This window comes from Podarcis melisellensis, assembly GCF_964234715.1.
Source record: "Podarcis melisellensis genome assembly, chromosome: 6".
Lineage (NCBI taxonomy): Eukaryota > Metazoa > Chordata > Lepidosauria > Squamata > Lacertidae > Podarcis > Podarcis melisellensis.
In genome coordinates, this window is record NC_138538.1 from 46,202,022 (window position 1) to 46,219,083 (window position 17,062).

Consider the following 17,062-nt stretch of genomic DNA (forward strand, 5'->3'; position numbering starts at 1 on the left):
TTGATTAGAAGAAATTCACACTAAAATGCCGATTTAAGTTTTGCAAAGATTTTGTGTTTTTAATTCACAAATTGCTGCAGAAATGTGGAGAGCTGGATTTAATGGGGAAAGTGATAAACGGAAACAACTGAAACAGACAGAGTTATCCCTTCCGACGAGTACGATTTACCTTTACTTAATTTCAGCTGTAAGGCTGGTCTGCGTTACTTTTAACTTGGTTTGATTTTTTCCCCCTTCAGTTGCTTGGTTGATTGCTCTTTATGCAAGTGTGCAGAGTTGCTACCTGTGTCTGTACAACTGAAACCCTTCAGCCCATTCAATCTGTAGGCATCACCTGTCATGGCTGCAGAGTTTAATGTGAAACATTGGAAAAACATATTTGGGGCTCTCTTGACTATTTTTCTCTTTTGATTCTTGTCAGTGCAGAAAACATGCAGATGACACTGCAAACCACCAATGTACATTGTTACAACTGCGTTAGAGAAAGCAGCAACACACACGGAGGCTTCACTTCACTTGGGGACTTGTGACTTGATGTGTAGTGCATTTACGTATGTGTCATGAAAGGTCTGCTCTGTGAATGCAAACGTATTTCCATTGCACCATAAGAGGCATGTGGAGGCGTCTGTCCCCATCGGGCAGGATACGATACATTAGGCAAGTCTGTATGTGCATTTTTTGGTCTTCTTGCCTGCTGTGCCAGCAAGACAGATGGCCAGCCCTGGAGCAACGCGCAGCTGGGAGCATGTTACCCCAATGTTGCAGCGTCTGCATTATTCCTCATATTCTTTCAGGAACAATTCCAGGCACTGTACAGCTTAGCCCAACGTACCTGCCTCTTCTGTAATGCCCTCTTGTGATTTCTAACTTTGAAAGAGAGTGCCCCCTTGAGGCTACTGTCCTTGCATCAAATGAGAACAGCTTCACCACGCAGAAAAGCATTCTCTATAGAACTCCCATTCCCCCCCCCCCCCGGAGATATGCCAGAATTTCTATATGTCTGGCTTTGGGTACCCAAGTGAATACAGCGTTGTGTGGGTGGGTGTGTTGGAGAAGCTGAATACAGTGGTGAGTGTGTGTTTCTGAAAAGGTTTTGTGAAGCATGATTTGCTTAAATGAGTTTCAACCATATAATTTATATTTGCTTTGTAATGTATTCTTACCAGCTTGTGCCTTTGGGCTGGTGTGGGGCCCTTCATTTGACTAACTAAAGGATCATCATGAGAATTTCTCCAGTTCGCTTTTTCCCAAGATCATTTAACTTTTTGAAATTTGTATACAGTAGTGCCTCAGGTTACATATGCTTCAGGTTACATACGCTTCAGGTTACAGACTCTGCTAACCCAGAAATATTACCTTGGGTTAAGAATCATGCTCTGGCAGCGCGGTGGCAGCGGGAGGCCCCATTAGCTAAAGTGGTGCTTCAGGTTAACAACAGTTTCAGGTTAAGAACAGACCTCCGGAACAAATTAAGTACTTAATCCAGGGTACCACTGTACAAGCATTCTTCTTTCTACTCTCTCTCTCTCTCTCTCTGTGTGTGTGTGTGTGTGTGTGTAGCTAGCATCACACAGGTGGTTTTGAAGCATCTCCAGACCTACATTCCCACATCTCTTAGCAAGCAGAATGCAAGGCTTTTTTATTATCTGAAAGCATCAAAATCTTCCATAAAGTAAATTACTAAGGTTCCCTGGGCAAAAAAAAAGGGGGTTGATTACTAAAACATGTGTTCTAAAGCAGAGATGGGCAGAAGGTAGACTGGGAACTACTGTACTGGTAGATCTCTAAATGATTTGCAGGTTGGGGAACCCATGGACCTTCGAATGTTGCTAGACTACAACTCCCATAATCCTTGACCATTGACCATGCTGGCTGGGGCAGATGGGAGATGGAGTCCAACAACCTGCAGAAGGTTCACCATCCCTGCAGTAGTTCAAGAAGGATTGATTTATTAGGCTGCTGAGATAAGGAAAGCTGGGAGGCGGGGATAAGCAGGAGTGGGTTTTGGTGTGACAGGCCTGTGAGTACTGAAAACAAATCCCTGGCCTCCGCATGTCTTCAGAGACGCTCTGCTCCTTATATCTGGATATGGCCCCCCCCTTCTTCCACCACTGTTTGGCAACTGGCTCCAGTTAAGAGCCTTTGGGGGTTCTAGTAAAAAATGCAACCCAATAGTTCTTGCAAGCCTACCTTGAACTAAAAACAAGGAAGGAACAGAAAGGAAATCAAGCCTTTGATGCTCATATCTACCTGGTAAGTGTGACATAGGCAATACTTGGCCCACACTGCTGGTAGAGTTCCAGTGCTAAGGAATAAAGCCACATAATATTTGGTTGCTGTCGCCATCTTCTGGCAGGAAGTCCTGTTGTTCACCCAGCAACATAAGCATAACCCAAGATGCTCACATTCTCTTTTTATTCGTTCTCGTTCCACATCAGATCTATACCCTCTGAGTTTAGTTCAGTTGCTCCAGCAGAAGCAAGGCAAAAACTGGGCCCCCCCATACTTTCCTGAGATCTGTTTTTGGCAGAGATGTGAGCATGATTTCATCTATTGCCCTGCGAGCCAATAAGCTGCAGGATCTGTCAGAAGACTCCAGAGCACTCAGGCTGTGGACTCAGAACAGGAAAAAGAGAAGTTTCATCCCAAGAAATAAGAAAAGAAGACAGCCTGGGAGGAGTAGGAGCAGGGGAAAACTAGAAGAATTGCAGATACAACACCTAACATAAATAAACATGTCCCTATCGTTACATTGGGACGCGGGTGGTGCTGTGGGTTAAACCACAGAGCCTAGGACTTGCTGATCAGAAGGTTGGCAGTTTGAATCCCCGCAACGGAGTGAGCTCCCGTTGCTCGGTTCCTGCTCCTGCCAACCTAGCAGTTTGAAAGCACGTCAAAGTGCAAATAGATAAATAGGTACCACTCCAGCGGGAAGGTAAACGGCGTTTCCGTGCACTGCTCTGGTTCGCAAGAAGCAGCTTAGTCATGCTGGCCACATGACCCGGAAGCTGTATGCCGGCTCCCTTGACCAATAAAGTGAGATGAGTGCCGCAACCCCAGAGTCGGCCACGACTGGACCTAATGGTCAGAGGTCCCTTTACCTTTACCTATCATTACATTGCACATAAAGGTTTGTTTCTGCCCTTTGAGGCCATGAAAAAAAGGGGAAATGTGGGCTTATCATTGGGCCCTCCCGCATGGTTCTGTTCCTGCTCAGTTCCTCTTTCCACTGGCTCTGCCTCTCCCAACACAGAGCATGAGCCCTCAGCCATGCCTACATTTCATTAGATGTGAGGAGTGGTTAGTCACCCTCCTTTCTCTGCTGAGGTCAGGAGAGGTGCAAAGGGCTTCTCTCTGTGAGCAACTGGTGGGGTGTGGGAAAGCAGTGGCATCACCACAACATGTACAGAAAAGTTGGCATATTGCCATTTGCATCTATGATTGGCCATCGATAGGATGGGAGGGTGAGCCTATAAATTGCAGGGGCTGCTGAAGGAATGCAAGGTGTCTCTAAGAACAGAAGTCTCAGATGGACTGATTCATTGTACTCCTCCTAGGGGGATCTCTTTTGGGCGTTGGGAATCAGTTGGGTTGAAGAGTTGTTTTCAAGTGGTACACTTCCCTCACTCCGCTACCATTCACTTCTGTGGGAGAAAAATTAAGGGGTGTACTTGGGGGTGCTGATGAGGGAGCAAAGTCCCCTGTCCTTGCTGACCCCGGTGTCTGGAACTGGGGCAGGTCCCCTCCTCCCCTGCTGTGGCCCATATGAAAACTTTGTCTTTAAAATTCAGTGGGAAAACATGCACCAGCCACCCCCACCATTCAGCCTAGACACTGAGGTCCAGCTCTGAGGGCCTTCTGATGGTTCTCTCACTGAAAAGTGAGGTTACAGGGAATCAGGCAGAGGGCCTTCTCAGTAGTGGCACCTGCCCTGTGAATGCCCTCTCATCAGATGTCAAGGAGATAAGTAACTATACAACCTTTAAAAGACATCTGAAGGCAGCCCTGTATAGGGAAGTTTTTAATGTTTTATTTTTTTTGTATATGCTGGAAGGAGCCCAGAGTGGCTAGAGCAACCCAGCCAGATAGTAGGGATACAATTATTATTATTATTATTATTATTATTATTATTATTATTATTAAGCAGCTCCCTTTGCATAGCTCAGCACAGGCTTCTATGTACTCCTGCACTGATATCAGAGAACCTGGGGGACCTGCTTCCTGCACCTTCTCGGACGGTGTGTCACAGATGTCCTGGTGGAATCTGGTGACATCACAAACCATGCCAAGAGCAATCTAGTATTCCCATTGGAGGACCTGCTTGAGGTCAGCACCCAGGGCTCTATCTACATCCCTGGGAGTTCGAGGAGAGGACATGAAGTATTTTGAGCTGGTGACAACAAAAAACGTGGTATCTGCGGCAACAGGAGCTGGAGCTATCTTCCTATTGGGCAAAACCATCATGGCAGGGATCAAGAGCCCTCCCTACAACCCAGAGCCACTTACCTTAGCCAGTGAGTCATGTAATGCTCCCAGCATGGCAGTTTTCACAGGCCCTGGTTTAACTCTCAACAATCATCTGTCTATCTGTCTATCACATTTATATCCCAGCTCTTCTTGGAGTTCCAAATAGTGTACATGATTCTCTCCCCCACTCCCCGCCCACCCCATTTTTAATCCCTACAACAACCCTATGAGGTAGGTTAGGATGAGAGGCAGTGACTGGCCCAAATTCACCCAGTGAGCTTCATGGCTGAGTAGGGATTCAAATTCTGGTTTCCCAGGTCCTAGTCCAATGCTCTAACCACTACACCACACTGGCTCTCCAAGCAAACAGTATGGAGGGAATTGGTCTTTTGGATAGGCTCCTGCTGAATATGTGAGAACGGTATAGACATTTGCTGAAACAAATGCCATATGCACTATTGCATGGTGCCACATTCTGCTAATCAGCCTTAAAACAGGCTCTCAGATATCTACCAATGGCCAATGGAGTTCAGGCAGGAAGGCCACACTCAAGGCCTTTCCCCCAGCCAGACTGGGCACAGTTTTTAAAATTTAAATCTCATACATGATCTCTGAAAGTGTGCAACAAAGGAATATATTTGCTCTTAAATTTGCATCTCTGATTTAGAAATACTTGTCGAGTTGCTTCTTTGGGGTCTGTGTTGTCTTCTAATACCCACCTTGCAAGTGCTGGATGTAGATGTCTTAGCTTTATGCATCTCTCTGGGCTGAAGCAATCTGCTTAATGAAATGTGAACTGCCATGAATTAAATATCAGGTCCCTCTAACTGGCTGCGCTCCTTGCAATGACAGTGTCCTCCTCCTGAGAAGGACAGATCTGAGAGAGGACTTTGCTGAAATAGGAGATAGCATAAACATATGACCTTTGAAGAAGAAGACACACTGTCAGAAGCTGTCATATACTGAGAATATTTGGTCTATTTAGCTCAGTGTTGTCCATTATGATGGGCAGCGGCCTTCCAGAATTTCAAACATGGGTTTTCCTGACCCCTACCTGGACATATTAAGGGTTGAACCTGGGATCTGCCTAACAGAAAAGCAGATACTCTCCGACTGAGCTCTGATGCTTCCCATGTCGAAACACGTTATTCCATTTAGTACGACATGCTCCATTCAGCTCACCTATCACTGCTCTTTTTGCCTCCTTGCCCCCCTCGGGACCTCTTGCCTTCCTTCCTTTCCTGTGTTTAGAACTCGCCATAGAGCACCAGAGTCAAACTGTGCTGGACTCTGGAGAACTCAGGGGACTCCTGAACACCCTCAACCCAAAGCTAGATGACTACTCCAAGAATATGCTACTCCATGGCATCACCCGGTGTGTTTATCTACTGGACAATGAGGTGAGACTCCAGAACTGCATGATGTAAAGTACAGTGGTGGAAGAGCAAGTCCAAGGAAATCAAGTGTGCGTTGGCCAGCCAGGTTGCACCCAAGTAACCAAGTTCAGGACAGAGGCACTTTTAAGGTAGCACAACCGGTTGGGCTGCACTGGGCGCCAGGGGGCATCACAGCAATGCTGTAGAACGGAGTGGGAGAGGTGAGGGGCACCAAATTTTAGCATCACACATGGCGCTGCTGAAATTTGAGAGCCCAAAGTCCGCCACTGTTCATGACCAAAGCTACATCTGATGATGGCAGCCTGTGCATCTAAAATGGGTCTTTGATTTAAACTCTTCTCCTGTCCTCCACTGGCAATCCCTCCAACCAGCCACTTATCTCCCAGCAGGACTCTGATACTGGAGTCTGGTTTAAGGCAAAAAGAGCTGTGTGAGAGAGAGAGGATAGTGGGTTACAAGGGGAGAAATGGTGATCGGGGGAGAGTTTTACACCCACCCACCTATTTTTCGACTGATTGGGGCAAAGCCATATTTAAAGGTGGCATATTTTGGCCAACAGTCTTGCGTTCTGGCAAGTTGCTGCAAAGTGAGTGGCAAATCCCTCAGAAGAATGCACATTTTTGGAGGACTCAGAATGTAAAAGGGAATGTAAAAGGGATGTCTCAGTTGTTTCACCAACCCTATGAAACTCCCTGCCTCAAGAAATCCACCTGGTTCTTTTGGCCACTACCTGGAATTTTGGTGGGCCCTTGGTATGAATGTGGGTTAATTTCGCTGGCTCGCTTCTTTTTTGTCTTTTCCTTTCCTCCCCCCCATATTTTCCTTTTCTTTTGTTAATTTTATCTGCCACTTGTTTGCTTGCATTTTGCTGTTTCTTGCCATGTCCCTTTTTAATTATGTCCTGTTAACTGCCTTGAGCGGTTTTGGTCTGGAGCTACAAAGGTGGAGTATAAGTGCTATGAATGATTGAATGAATGGTTTTGTCCAAGCAAGATGAGCGCCGCAACCCCAGAGTCAGTCACGACTGGACCTAATGGTCAGGAGTCCCTTTACCTTTATGAACCTGTCTGGATCCTGAGACTATCACGTGAGGCCCTTCTCTGTGTGCCCCCTCTGAGGACAGTTAAGAGGGTGGCAATGAGAGATGGGCCTTCTCCATAGTAGCCCCCCACCCCACCCCATAGAGCCTCTCCAAGAAGGCCTGCCTGGAACTAACCTTCTCATTTTTCAGTAGCAAATGTGCTTTTGTTTTCCTGAGTGTTATTGTGTTATTGTATTGTTAAATATATTTTCAATTCATATGTGATTTTATGAGGGTATTTTTTTACCTGGGATGTAAATTGCATAGAACAGGCTTTCTCGGCCCTCCACATGTTTTTGGCCTACAACTCCCATGACCCCTAGCTAGCAGGACCAGTGGTCAGGGGTGATGATAACTGTAGTCTCAAAACATCTGGAGGGCTGAGGTTGAGGAAGCCTGGCTTAGAACTTTCTTTAGTGGGAGCAACACATAAATGTAATAAACCTAAACTAACATCCCTCTTGACTTTGCGTGCTCTATTTTTCCAGGCTTCCGCCTGTACGTATGAGGATATCAAACTGGTGGCCTCCTTCCTGGATGATCCAGACATTGGCATCAAGATTCAGACTCTGCATGCCCTCAAGGCCTTCACTGGCATTTGGAAGTTTAGAATTAGGATTCAGGTGATTGTTTGTACCCCATAGTGCTTTTCCATATTAGGCTACATGCAGTGGATCTCGACTGATTCCCACAAGAAGGCTTGCCATTTGACATCATTTGGTGTCTCGTCATTCTATGGCTTGTGGTTTGAACAAGTGAACGGACTTCTTTGAGAAGCTATGAAAGGATCTAAAGTAATGGAAAGTCTATGAAAACTCTGCTCATGGGGTTAGATCCATGACAGTACTTGAGCTATGAACAGCACATTTGAATGTTGTTAGCTGTGGCCATCTGATCTGTTAAGTATGTTTCCTACCACATCATTCCATAAGAAGAAGAAAATGGGTGGTCTTCTTGCTTCAGCGTACAACTGCAAGGAAGAGGCATTTATGCATCACTAGAGGGGACAATTCAGTCACGGAAAGTAACCCACAGTAACCATAAATCACTATGTTTTCTGCAGGAGTTTTTCCCCAAGGTTCTCGAAATGGTCGCCAGCATCTGGGACCACGACTTACATGCGGCTGGACTGAGGCTGCTGAATGGGCTGCCGTTGTCAGACCACACATTTCCACTGGTGAAGAAGCTTATGCCGGCCTTCATGGAAATTCTGCAGATGGGAAACACTTTGTGTCAGGTACCAAGGCTTATCCCTTGTACCCAACTCCTAAATCAGGGGTGGAGAACTCCTGATGTTGTGGGACTCCAAACAGCCCCAGCCAACATGGCCAATCATCAAGGGGTGATGGAACTTGTAGCTCAAAAAACATCTGGACGGCCACAGGTCCCTCATCCCTGTCCTAAATCCTGTGAGGGCATTAAGTGGAAGCCATAAAACAAGAGTGAGACACCTCATCTGTAGTGTTGATATACTTGCAACTGTCTTTTTCAGGTGCAGGTTCTAAAATTCCTTGGCACGCTAGCCCAAAAGGAAGCTCTGTTATTTGACATCATGAACTGCCAGGTGAGGATTTCAGTCCTGTCTTTGTTGGGAAACCTGGGAGAGGAAGGAAGCAAAAGGTGCCAGAAGGCAGCAATTCGCCTTCCATGTCTGCTGCAGCTTAATGCAGCGGCATTAACAGAGCAAAGTGCATTGTCTTCCTGCTGCCTGGGATGTCTGCCTAGTAGAACAGGGATACAGTCATTTTTAGCCTGAGGGCTGCCTTCCTTTCTGGGCAACCTTCTGAGAACTACATACCAGCAGTGAGTGGGGTCGGAGGCAAAAATGGGTAGAATGTGGCTGGGGAGTGTGTGGCCCAGGGAGAGTTCAAAGGGCCAGATAGAAAGATCTGGAGGGTGGTGTTTGGTTTCCACCTGAAGAATCTGGAGTTGGTCATCCAGACGGGTAGGACTTGCTGGCCCAAGCCTTGTCCTTTAAGACAAAATCAACCTGATCTGCTTCTTTTTAAAGGTCCATCCAGATTTCCTCCACCTCTTCCAACCTTCACGACCTGGAAACCTTCTCTTTGAGCTGCTGGTATTTGTGGAACGGCTTTGTGAGGGTCGCCTGACTCCCCAGTACCAGTCAGTGAGCTGGCAGTACAATGAGTCGTCCCTTCATGAGGTCCTTTTTGGGGACGATTCCCGCCTAGCTGACCGCCTCCTCTCGCTCATCATTCACCCAGAGGAAGAGGTGCAGATCCAGGCCTGCAGGGTTATCCTGAAGCTCCAGCTCAACGAGGAAGGGGAGATGGCTTTCCTCCACAACTATGATTCTACCTTCTTTTCTGACTCCAAAATTGGCAGCTCACTCATTAAATCGGGCTGTTAAGCCCTTGTAGGATTTAAGAGATAATTAAATTATTTTAAACAGAAACCACGGAGCAAAAGTAATGGTTTGGGGGAGAAGTGATGTGGTGAGGTGTGACCTGCCTAAGCCGTTCTCAGAGAAACAGCTGTGAGGTTAAGTCTGTGGCAGACTACTGTTGTGCTCCTAAGAAACAAGCAGAGTGCAATCTTAGTCTTCTTGCACCACCGCAAGGTTGGAGTAACTTATCGACAGTATCTAGCAAAGCCCAGCACAAATTTGAGGAGCAAGTAACATGGAATAGAGCAACCACAGCCACACCCCTAGTGCCCATGGCAACACTACTGGCTCCCACCAATCGTGGGCTGACATCATCTCAGCCAGCCATACAAGGAGCCAGTCCTTATTGAGTTCTAGGAATGGTAGTATGCTGATGTTTGGAGTAGGGTTGAGAGTACAGGAGCTGTCATCTGTCTACTTATTCATCACTGCCACATCTGTACTCCTTTTTGGTCATTCCACCAGCAGTGTTGTCCTGGCAGTGCAGTGTTCCATGGAGTTCAACTGGCATATCCACAAAGTTGTGCTGGCGTATCTTCACTGGTTGAGTTGTATCCGGCATTTTTCCACTCCCATCTCATACCTTTTGGCTTCTCAGCCAGTATAGGCCTAAATACAGGCTTGTACCCTTAAACAGCTTATTATAGTCTGCGTTTTCCTAGGCAACAGATGCACCAAGTGGACTGAGAAGGTGGTAAGTGGGGGAAGGGACAATGGAGGATAAATCAAATTAACAAGGCGCGAACTTGTTGACTTTCTCTCTTGCTTCCTGCATGACTTCAAGACATCAAATCACAAATAAAATACTTAACACCCAGTTACCAAAGGTGCCCTATGAAGCAATCAGGCTCCATTCTTCACTTCTGTCACAATATTTTGGATGTTCGTGAAACTTGATTATTAGCCACTGCTCTACAAACACAGAATCAATCAATACAAACTTCAGATTCTTCCATCTAAACTCTTGTTTTGTACATGGATGGGCGGAATGGCACCCAGTCCCTACAGCAGACTATTGGTCTGTGCCAGCCGAGTACTGAGCATAGAGTGAGGAAGATGCACCAAGTGGACTGAGAAGGTGGTAAGTGGTAGCTTCATGGGAGCTACCAGAATATGAGCTGGCCATGTGATCAAACTCTTCATTCTGTTGGGACCAAACCAAAAAGAAATACTGTTGTTATCACTTGATCTCTCTGATTATGCATCCAGGGTTCAATAAAGCCTTGATGAATGGCTTCCATTGGTTGACATGTTTCTTTGGGATTGTGCTGCCTTGTTAAAACCAACTGGTCACAAAGGGATGCAAGCCCCAATAATTTATCTGCCACTAGGTAGGGTAGCTGGGGAAAGGAGAGATGTCCCTCCTTAAAGGAGCTATGTCAAGAAACATGAGTCACTTCCCTCCCAGCAAGAGGAGTTTCTACCATGGATAATCCAGAATGCCCTCCAAGAACCAGAGGAGAAACACATCTGTCCAAAGTTCTTCCCATATGAGCAGACCCAATGACAAAAGCCACTGCTGAACTAATATAATTCTATCCCTTAAAGTGGCCTGTTCCCAGTTCTGTAAACCAATTCATACAATCCAGTTTGACACACTGATTATGTGTTATGTGGATTCACACAGCATTTGCAACGGGCAGAAAATCACCATGAGATTGCTGCAGCATATACTCAATTTGTATCCCACTCCACAAGCATTGGAAATATGCTTCCATGGCTGGAAAAAGATTTGTTGTGGATAACATTACACAGGTGGCTTACCCATAAGTTCATTTTACCATAGTAGCCTGAGAGCTCTTTCCTTGCAAGCCTAAAATCATGAAAGTTTGGGACTGGCAGGGCTGGAGTGGGGACAAACTACACATGTGACAGATAAAAACATCACCTTTTAGGTATTTTTCAGGCTTATGTGCTTAGTGTCCTCGCATTTTAAACCTTCCCATTTCCCGATACTACTACCAAATTTCTGCCCAATTCTGATATTTATGCTGGATTAGTGCTGGTCCTCGTGGCTTTTGGTAAATATTTCAAATCCTGTTTTGAGATTTTTGGGCCGTTTTACAGATGTGTGTTTGACGTGTCATTTTGGGAAGTTTTTTCTTGAATATGGTCCACATTTTCCTTAAAGAAATGAATACCTGTCAACTTTTCAACATTCTACGAAATCTGACACTTAAATGTAATTGAGGAAAAGCTTTGGGAGCACACAGGTTTCCAGGAAAGGAGGTATTGTATATGAAAACTGCTGAATGCTTGGGACTTAGGAAAATTCACATTACATTTCAAAGTCCAGATGTCAGGTCAAGGATCTCCCAAGACAATTCAATTAGTTATTTTACATTAGAACATTTATTTCTCAGAGAGAAAATATAGCTTCAGACAGTCAGATTATAGTAGGTAAAATTAGCATTTTTTTTCTTTACGAGCATAGAATTTTATTACCTCTTTTATACCATCTGATATAAACAGTTCTAGAAAGCAAATAAACTCACTTTCTATAATAAATAGAGCCATCTGTGCTTTACAGCAGACTGACAAGTCACGTTTAGGTCCCATAGCAACAGCAGGATATTAGCCAATTCAAATCCTTAAAATGTAATTTTAAAAAAATGATAAAAGTAAAATGCAAGATCTTAAAACAGTTATACATAAGTCACAAGTCCACAGCTGAGCTACAACCTGGGAAAAGTGTATGTTGCTTTAAATTAATTACACTGTGTGCATACAAAAGACCCAGCAACACAACCGAGGACTTCAAGAATGGTAACAATCGGCCTGAATAATTTAGAATAGTATTTTACAACTATGTACAGAAGTTCCTTCCACAGCCACACTCTTTAGGCATTATCAACTTATTTTTTAAAAATCCTATTCTTATTCTTTATATGTTACAGATATTTTCCATAAAGTGTGGTTTTATGTCCCCAATATATAAGACGTGGTACTTTTAAAAAAAGTAGACCACATAGAAATGGCAGTGATTTCCCCCTTATTATTAACATTTTGTTCCACAATCTCTTTAGTATGAAGAAAAATTAAAATAATAAAAAAATACTGAGTTAAAAAGAAAAGAAACAATTATATTTTAAAATTACAATCTTGCTTTGCACCTTTGGTTTGTAACGCTTAAAAAGACATAGAGAAATCTAGACAAATCAGAATTCAAATGTGAAATGCTTTGTCAACTTGCAAACTTCAGCTTTCCCAGTTTTTCCAGCGCATGCAAGTTAAAAGCTAGGATTCTCGGAGGAGTTGCACACTTGACTTTAACGGATTCCAGTAATGAAGATTCATAGAGAAAGAAATATTTATGGGGCAAGCTAAGTGTGAAATTGCAATGTGTTCTGGTAAGCAAGAAAACAGACACCATTCCAAATTCAACCAAAACAAGATGGGGGGCATTTTGAGGGCAAAGGGGAACTGCAGTTTTACACTAATGCCCTGACCCAAAGCTCCACACGGCAATACACACATGGCACTCTATGCAAGCAGGAACTGCACCATTTAAAGGGGGAGAAATCTCTGCACATGCCACAAGGTGCACAATGGCCACATGGAAACCTGTTTCTGCATATAGCCAGCCTCCTCTATAGACATCCAGCAATTATGCGGCTTTATGGGTCAGGGTGATGATGTACAGAAGCGAATGAGGCAGCTCTTACTCGGACAGAACGTCTGTACGCAGCGCCCCTAAAATGGAGCTATGTGCTAGAAGTTTTTAAAACCAACAAGGTTCTGTTTTTGTCGTGTCCTAGTAAATCTTACTACAGCATTGCTCCAGCGGACTAGGTGCTTCCCAAAAGAAGATTTAAAACACTGTTTTGCCCGGTTTCAAACATGTTATTAACCTGAAGTTGAAATGTAAAATCTACTTCATAAATGTAATCACACAAAACATTTCACAAGTGATTTCATCTTCATATTTAAAGCTCTGTGCATTTAAATGTGCATGAGGGAGGAGGGAAAACCCACCAAAATATTATCTCTATCCTTCCTGTCAGTAAGATCTAACATAAAAACCTATATAAACCTAGGCATGAGGCTTCTAGACTAGCCTTTAAATGTATAAATGCAGTGGGGCAAACCAGTGCTTTTTAAAATAACATGAAAAAGTATGTTGAATATTAAATTTGGCACACAAGAGTCATCTAAAGGATAAAGGATTATTTATAGCAGTGGCAGGCTCCAGATAATTCTTCATTAGCTGAACTCAGGACTAGCTGAAGAATGAAACACAAGAGACTTGTGAGACTTGCAGTCCAATCGCCAAATGAGTTCAGCTTCTCCCTTGCCCTATAACCAAGGCCACGGCAGGACAGTGCAGCTGCTCCTGACATCCTCTTCCTAGTCAGACTATTACATCACTTCATTTCCTGCTGGCTCTTCATTGAGACAGATTCAGAAAGAATCCAGACAGGCTTTATGGCACATATCAGATACTTTACAGCTGCTTTCCCTACTACTAGGAATAGTGCGTCTCTGTTATGAACACAAACAGACATAGCATTCACACCGTCCTCCAAGCAGGGGAGAATCCCCTACTGATCAGTGACCCGAGACCCACTGTGCCTATAGATGCAGGCATTATTTCCAGAAAGAGCAGGAAGGGCAGAGCAGGCTCTTTCAGTCCCTACAGATAATTTGGTGTGACAAAAGGGTGGTCTCCCCGAACTCGACTCATATGGATCATGGCCCGGTCATATGCCACCTGGACAGACTTGCGAATGCTGGTTTTTCGTCCCTCCATCATCTTTAGTTTATCCACTGTGTCATCTACTCCAAGAGGAATAACTTTTTCCTGTGGAAGCCACTGCCTGCAGTTCAAGAGCACATAAAGAGGCAAAAATTATAGATGAGAATGCATAAGAAAACACAAGGAAATCTATTTTCAATGATCCTGAGCCTTAGTTTTCTCCTAGACTGCAAAGATTTATTTCCAAATTTACAGACATGTTTGTTGCTATTCATTTTAACTGGAAAGAAAACCCTCAAGGAATGTCAATTAAGTCTGATGAATAATATTGTGACATGTACACCCTCCAAAAGAAGGAACTTGTATAACGACTCTGCTTGGTGCCAAAAGGGGAAGGGAGAAAATGGCATGTCCTCCCTCCTACCTTCTGGGTGCTTAAATTTTAAGCTGCAAATTCATCAGTATAACTTCTTGATACTCTGCAGTCAATAAAATGGTCTTTCCTTAACCTGTTTACATTTACTCACCATGTCCTCTTGTTGTCAAAGAAAAGGACAAGGAAAAGCTTTTCTCCAACTTCTGCTTGCCTTTGCTCCCCTAACTTCAATACCTCCAGAGGAGGGACGGGAATTGGGACTCCATTGTGAAGGAGACCCTCACGAGGCATGTCAGGGTCAATTATCTAAAAACACAAGGCAAAATACACAGGTTATATTATGGAAACTCATCACCGATCTTAGAAATTCTGCCTGACGATAAAAGCCCTGTTCTGTAGCACCCGAGGAAACCAGGGAAAGGATGAGTGGGTAGCGAAGAAATCTCATCTATGGTAGTAGAATGTGCAGTCTTGATTGCAATTAAAGGAACAAGCTTCACAACCATCTGAGCATTTAGGTGGAAGCAGCATGGATCCAAGAAAATTGTGAAGAAGTTAGCAAGGGCAAAGAATTATGTGAAGCAGGGCAGAGCCTAGAGGTGATAAGGCTCGAAGCTGTTTTAGCTAACAGGTTCAGAAAACACAGCTTACCGTATTTTTCGCCCCATAGGATGCACCTAGTTTTTTTGGGGGGGGGAATAAAGGGAAAAAAAATTATTCCCCCCCCCCCCAGGTGCTCTGCGCTAATCCCGAAGCTTGGGGCGTGCGGAGTTCAGCGCGCCCCAAGCTTCTGGGTGTTGACAAGGTCTCCGCCAGCCGTGGGAGACTTTCTACTGGGTAGGCATATGAAGTATTTATATTGCACTGGTGTTTTTAAATATTTAACAATAATGATATGTATGGTGGCTGTTTCTTTTTGGTTAAGAGGAAATCATCCAGGGTTTCCTAGCACCAAGATGGCATCTTTCTAGTTAAAATTGTTTATTATATTTTTATCACTGTTTATCCTTCCATGTTTCGAAATGTGGATGTTACTAGGCATATGGCTAAACATATGGTGATAGAGGATTGTTGATTACTACCTATTCTGAGTCATTTATTTGTATATTTATTTTCCACCAAAGCACTGGAAGGCAGCTAACCAAAAGAATATGGAACCTGCATAAAGAACATTAAAAATGATTAGAAGGAACAAAGTAACAATATGGCTAGCCATGAAACAATAGCTCAGAGGCCCCCAAGTTTTCATGATGAAAGCTTCAGTGTTGTGTAGGGTTCTTCCAGAGGACATCTTCTGCTCCCTCCTCAGATGAAACTACATTTTGAGCTTAGCACTGTATTATAGGCCACCAAGACATCCTGAACCAGATATACATACCAACGCAGGGTAAGAAGGGTAGCCACGACATTTTGCCCATACAAGTTCCAGAGGTTCTAGTTCCGTGTGCTCCTCAAAGGGCATCAGTAGGTTTGTACCTAAGGAATCACAATATGAACTGCCTTAGAATCATAGTCTACCATGACAATAACATTTTTCCTTGAAAGATATTGCAGAACTATAGATGAAGGCTGCTGTTATGAATACGAAGTTGAGGAAACATATCCTGCATCTTAAATAACACTTCTGATAAAACTTGCAGGTTGAAAAATGAAATCAGGCCAAACATATTAATTAAAAACGAGCAACTATTTCGCATAAGACAACAATATCTAAGGCAACCTTTGCCAGCCTGGTGCCCTCGGGAAGCTTTGGACTGCAACTCCCATCAACCTCTGCCAGCGTACCTGATGGGAGCTGCAGTCCAGAAAACCTGGAAGACGCCAGGTTGGCAAAGACTTATCCTACCATCCTCCTTTTATAAGTAGACAAAATGTTTTGTAAGAATGGATCTGGTATAAAGGCAATACATTGCACACCAGGCAGTGCAATCTCACACTGACCCAGTACCAAAGGCAAGCTATCATTATGTCAGGAGAATAGCTGCCACATCCAATGTGTGCTCAGCTCACAAGGAGAAAAACACACAAGAAAATCCCCAAACAGCGTTAAAACAGACATGCCCACAACATTCCAGAAGCAAGGGGAATACTCACCTAATGGGGACTGTGAATGCCATGCCACACACATAAAGGAGGAACCAATAAGCTTATAACAATGGGAACACAGCCCCTGCATCGCAATACACATCATATGCAAGCAGCCACCCTAACACTCCCACACCATCAATGGCAAAGCCAACAACAATCCCATTGAGGTCAGTGCCCAGTCATCCCCCCAGGGCCAGGCAAAAAGGATGAAATTCCCTTATGCTCCTCTCAATCACTGTTTTATGAACACCACATGCAGCAACATAGTATCCTTCTATACCACTTGGAGGCAATTGTAATTAGGCAATGTATACATTGTTTAGGGGACTGATGAGAGCATACACAGCCTTTCTGGGACAAGGTTCAAGACCCAACTACAGAGAAAATACAGGTAAAATCTACCATTGACTGTTGCCATACTAAGCTACTTCCACAAAGACTGAATTCTGAAACATGCAAAAATATTTTTGTGCCCAGAATAAATTATGGAAATTAAATCTAAAAATATATTTTAGGCAACATTGCCAAAATTATTCTATTCCCCAAATTA

At 44.0% G+C, this 17,062-nt stretch overlaps 2 protein-coding genes across 5 annotated transcripts in view; one reads left to right on the forward strand and one right to left on the reverse strand.

The window, feature by feature from the left end:
* The first annotated feature begins 4,304 nt into the window (after positions 1-4,304).
* On the forward strand, positions 4,305-9,361 carry LOC309373325 (armadillo repeat-containing protein 12-like). Of its 2 annotated transcripts, XM_081917439.1 has the most exons (6): positions 4,306-4,514; positions 5,719-5,867; positions 7,434-7,568; positions 8,009-8,182; positions 8,438-8,509; positions 8,957-9,361. In XM_081917439.1, exons 1-6 carry the CDS (start codon positions 4,376-4,378, stop codon positions 9,314-9,316), a joined length of 1,029 nt encoding a protein of 342 aa, XP_081773565.1. In that variant the 5' UTR covers positions 4,306-4,375; the 3' UTR covers positions 9,317-9,361. The 2 variants fall into 2 exon arrangements, with proteins under 2 accessions (XP_081773566.1, XP_081773565.1); XM_081917440.1 differs by lacking the exon at positions 7,434-7,568 and having other exon boundaries at positions 4,305-4,514.
* A 2,324-nt stretch (positions 9,362-11,685) lies between these two features.
* The window catches only part of BRPF3 (bromodomain and PHD finger containing 3), a 34,124-nt gene continuing 28,747 nt past the window's right edge, over positions 11,686-17,062 (reverse strand). For all 3 annotated transcript variants that reach the window (XM_081914497.1, XM_081914496.1, XM_081914498.1), the window contains 3 exons: positions 15,803-15,900; positions 14,576-14,730; positions 11,686-14,169 (listed from right to left, as the gene is read on the reverse strand). In XM_081914497.1, coding sequence (XP_081770623.1) covers positions 13,986-14,169; positions 14,576-14,730; positions 15,803-15,900 — 437 coding nt within the window. In that variant the 3' untranslated portion in view covers positions 11,686-13,985. The remainder of the gene's footprint in view (positions 14,170-14,575; positions 14,731-15,802; positions 15,901-17,062) is intronic.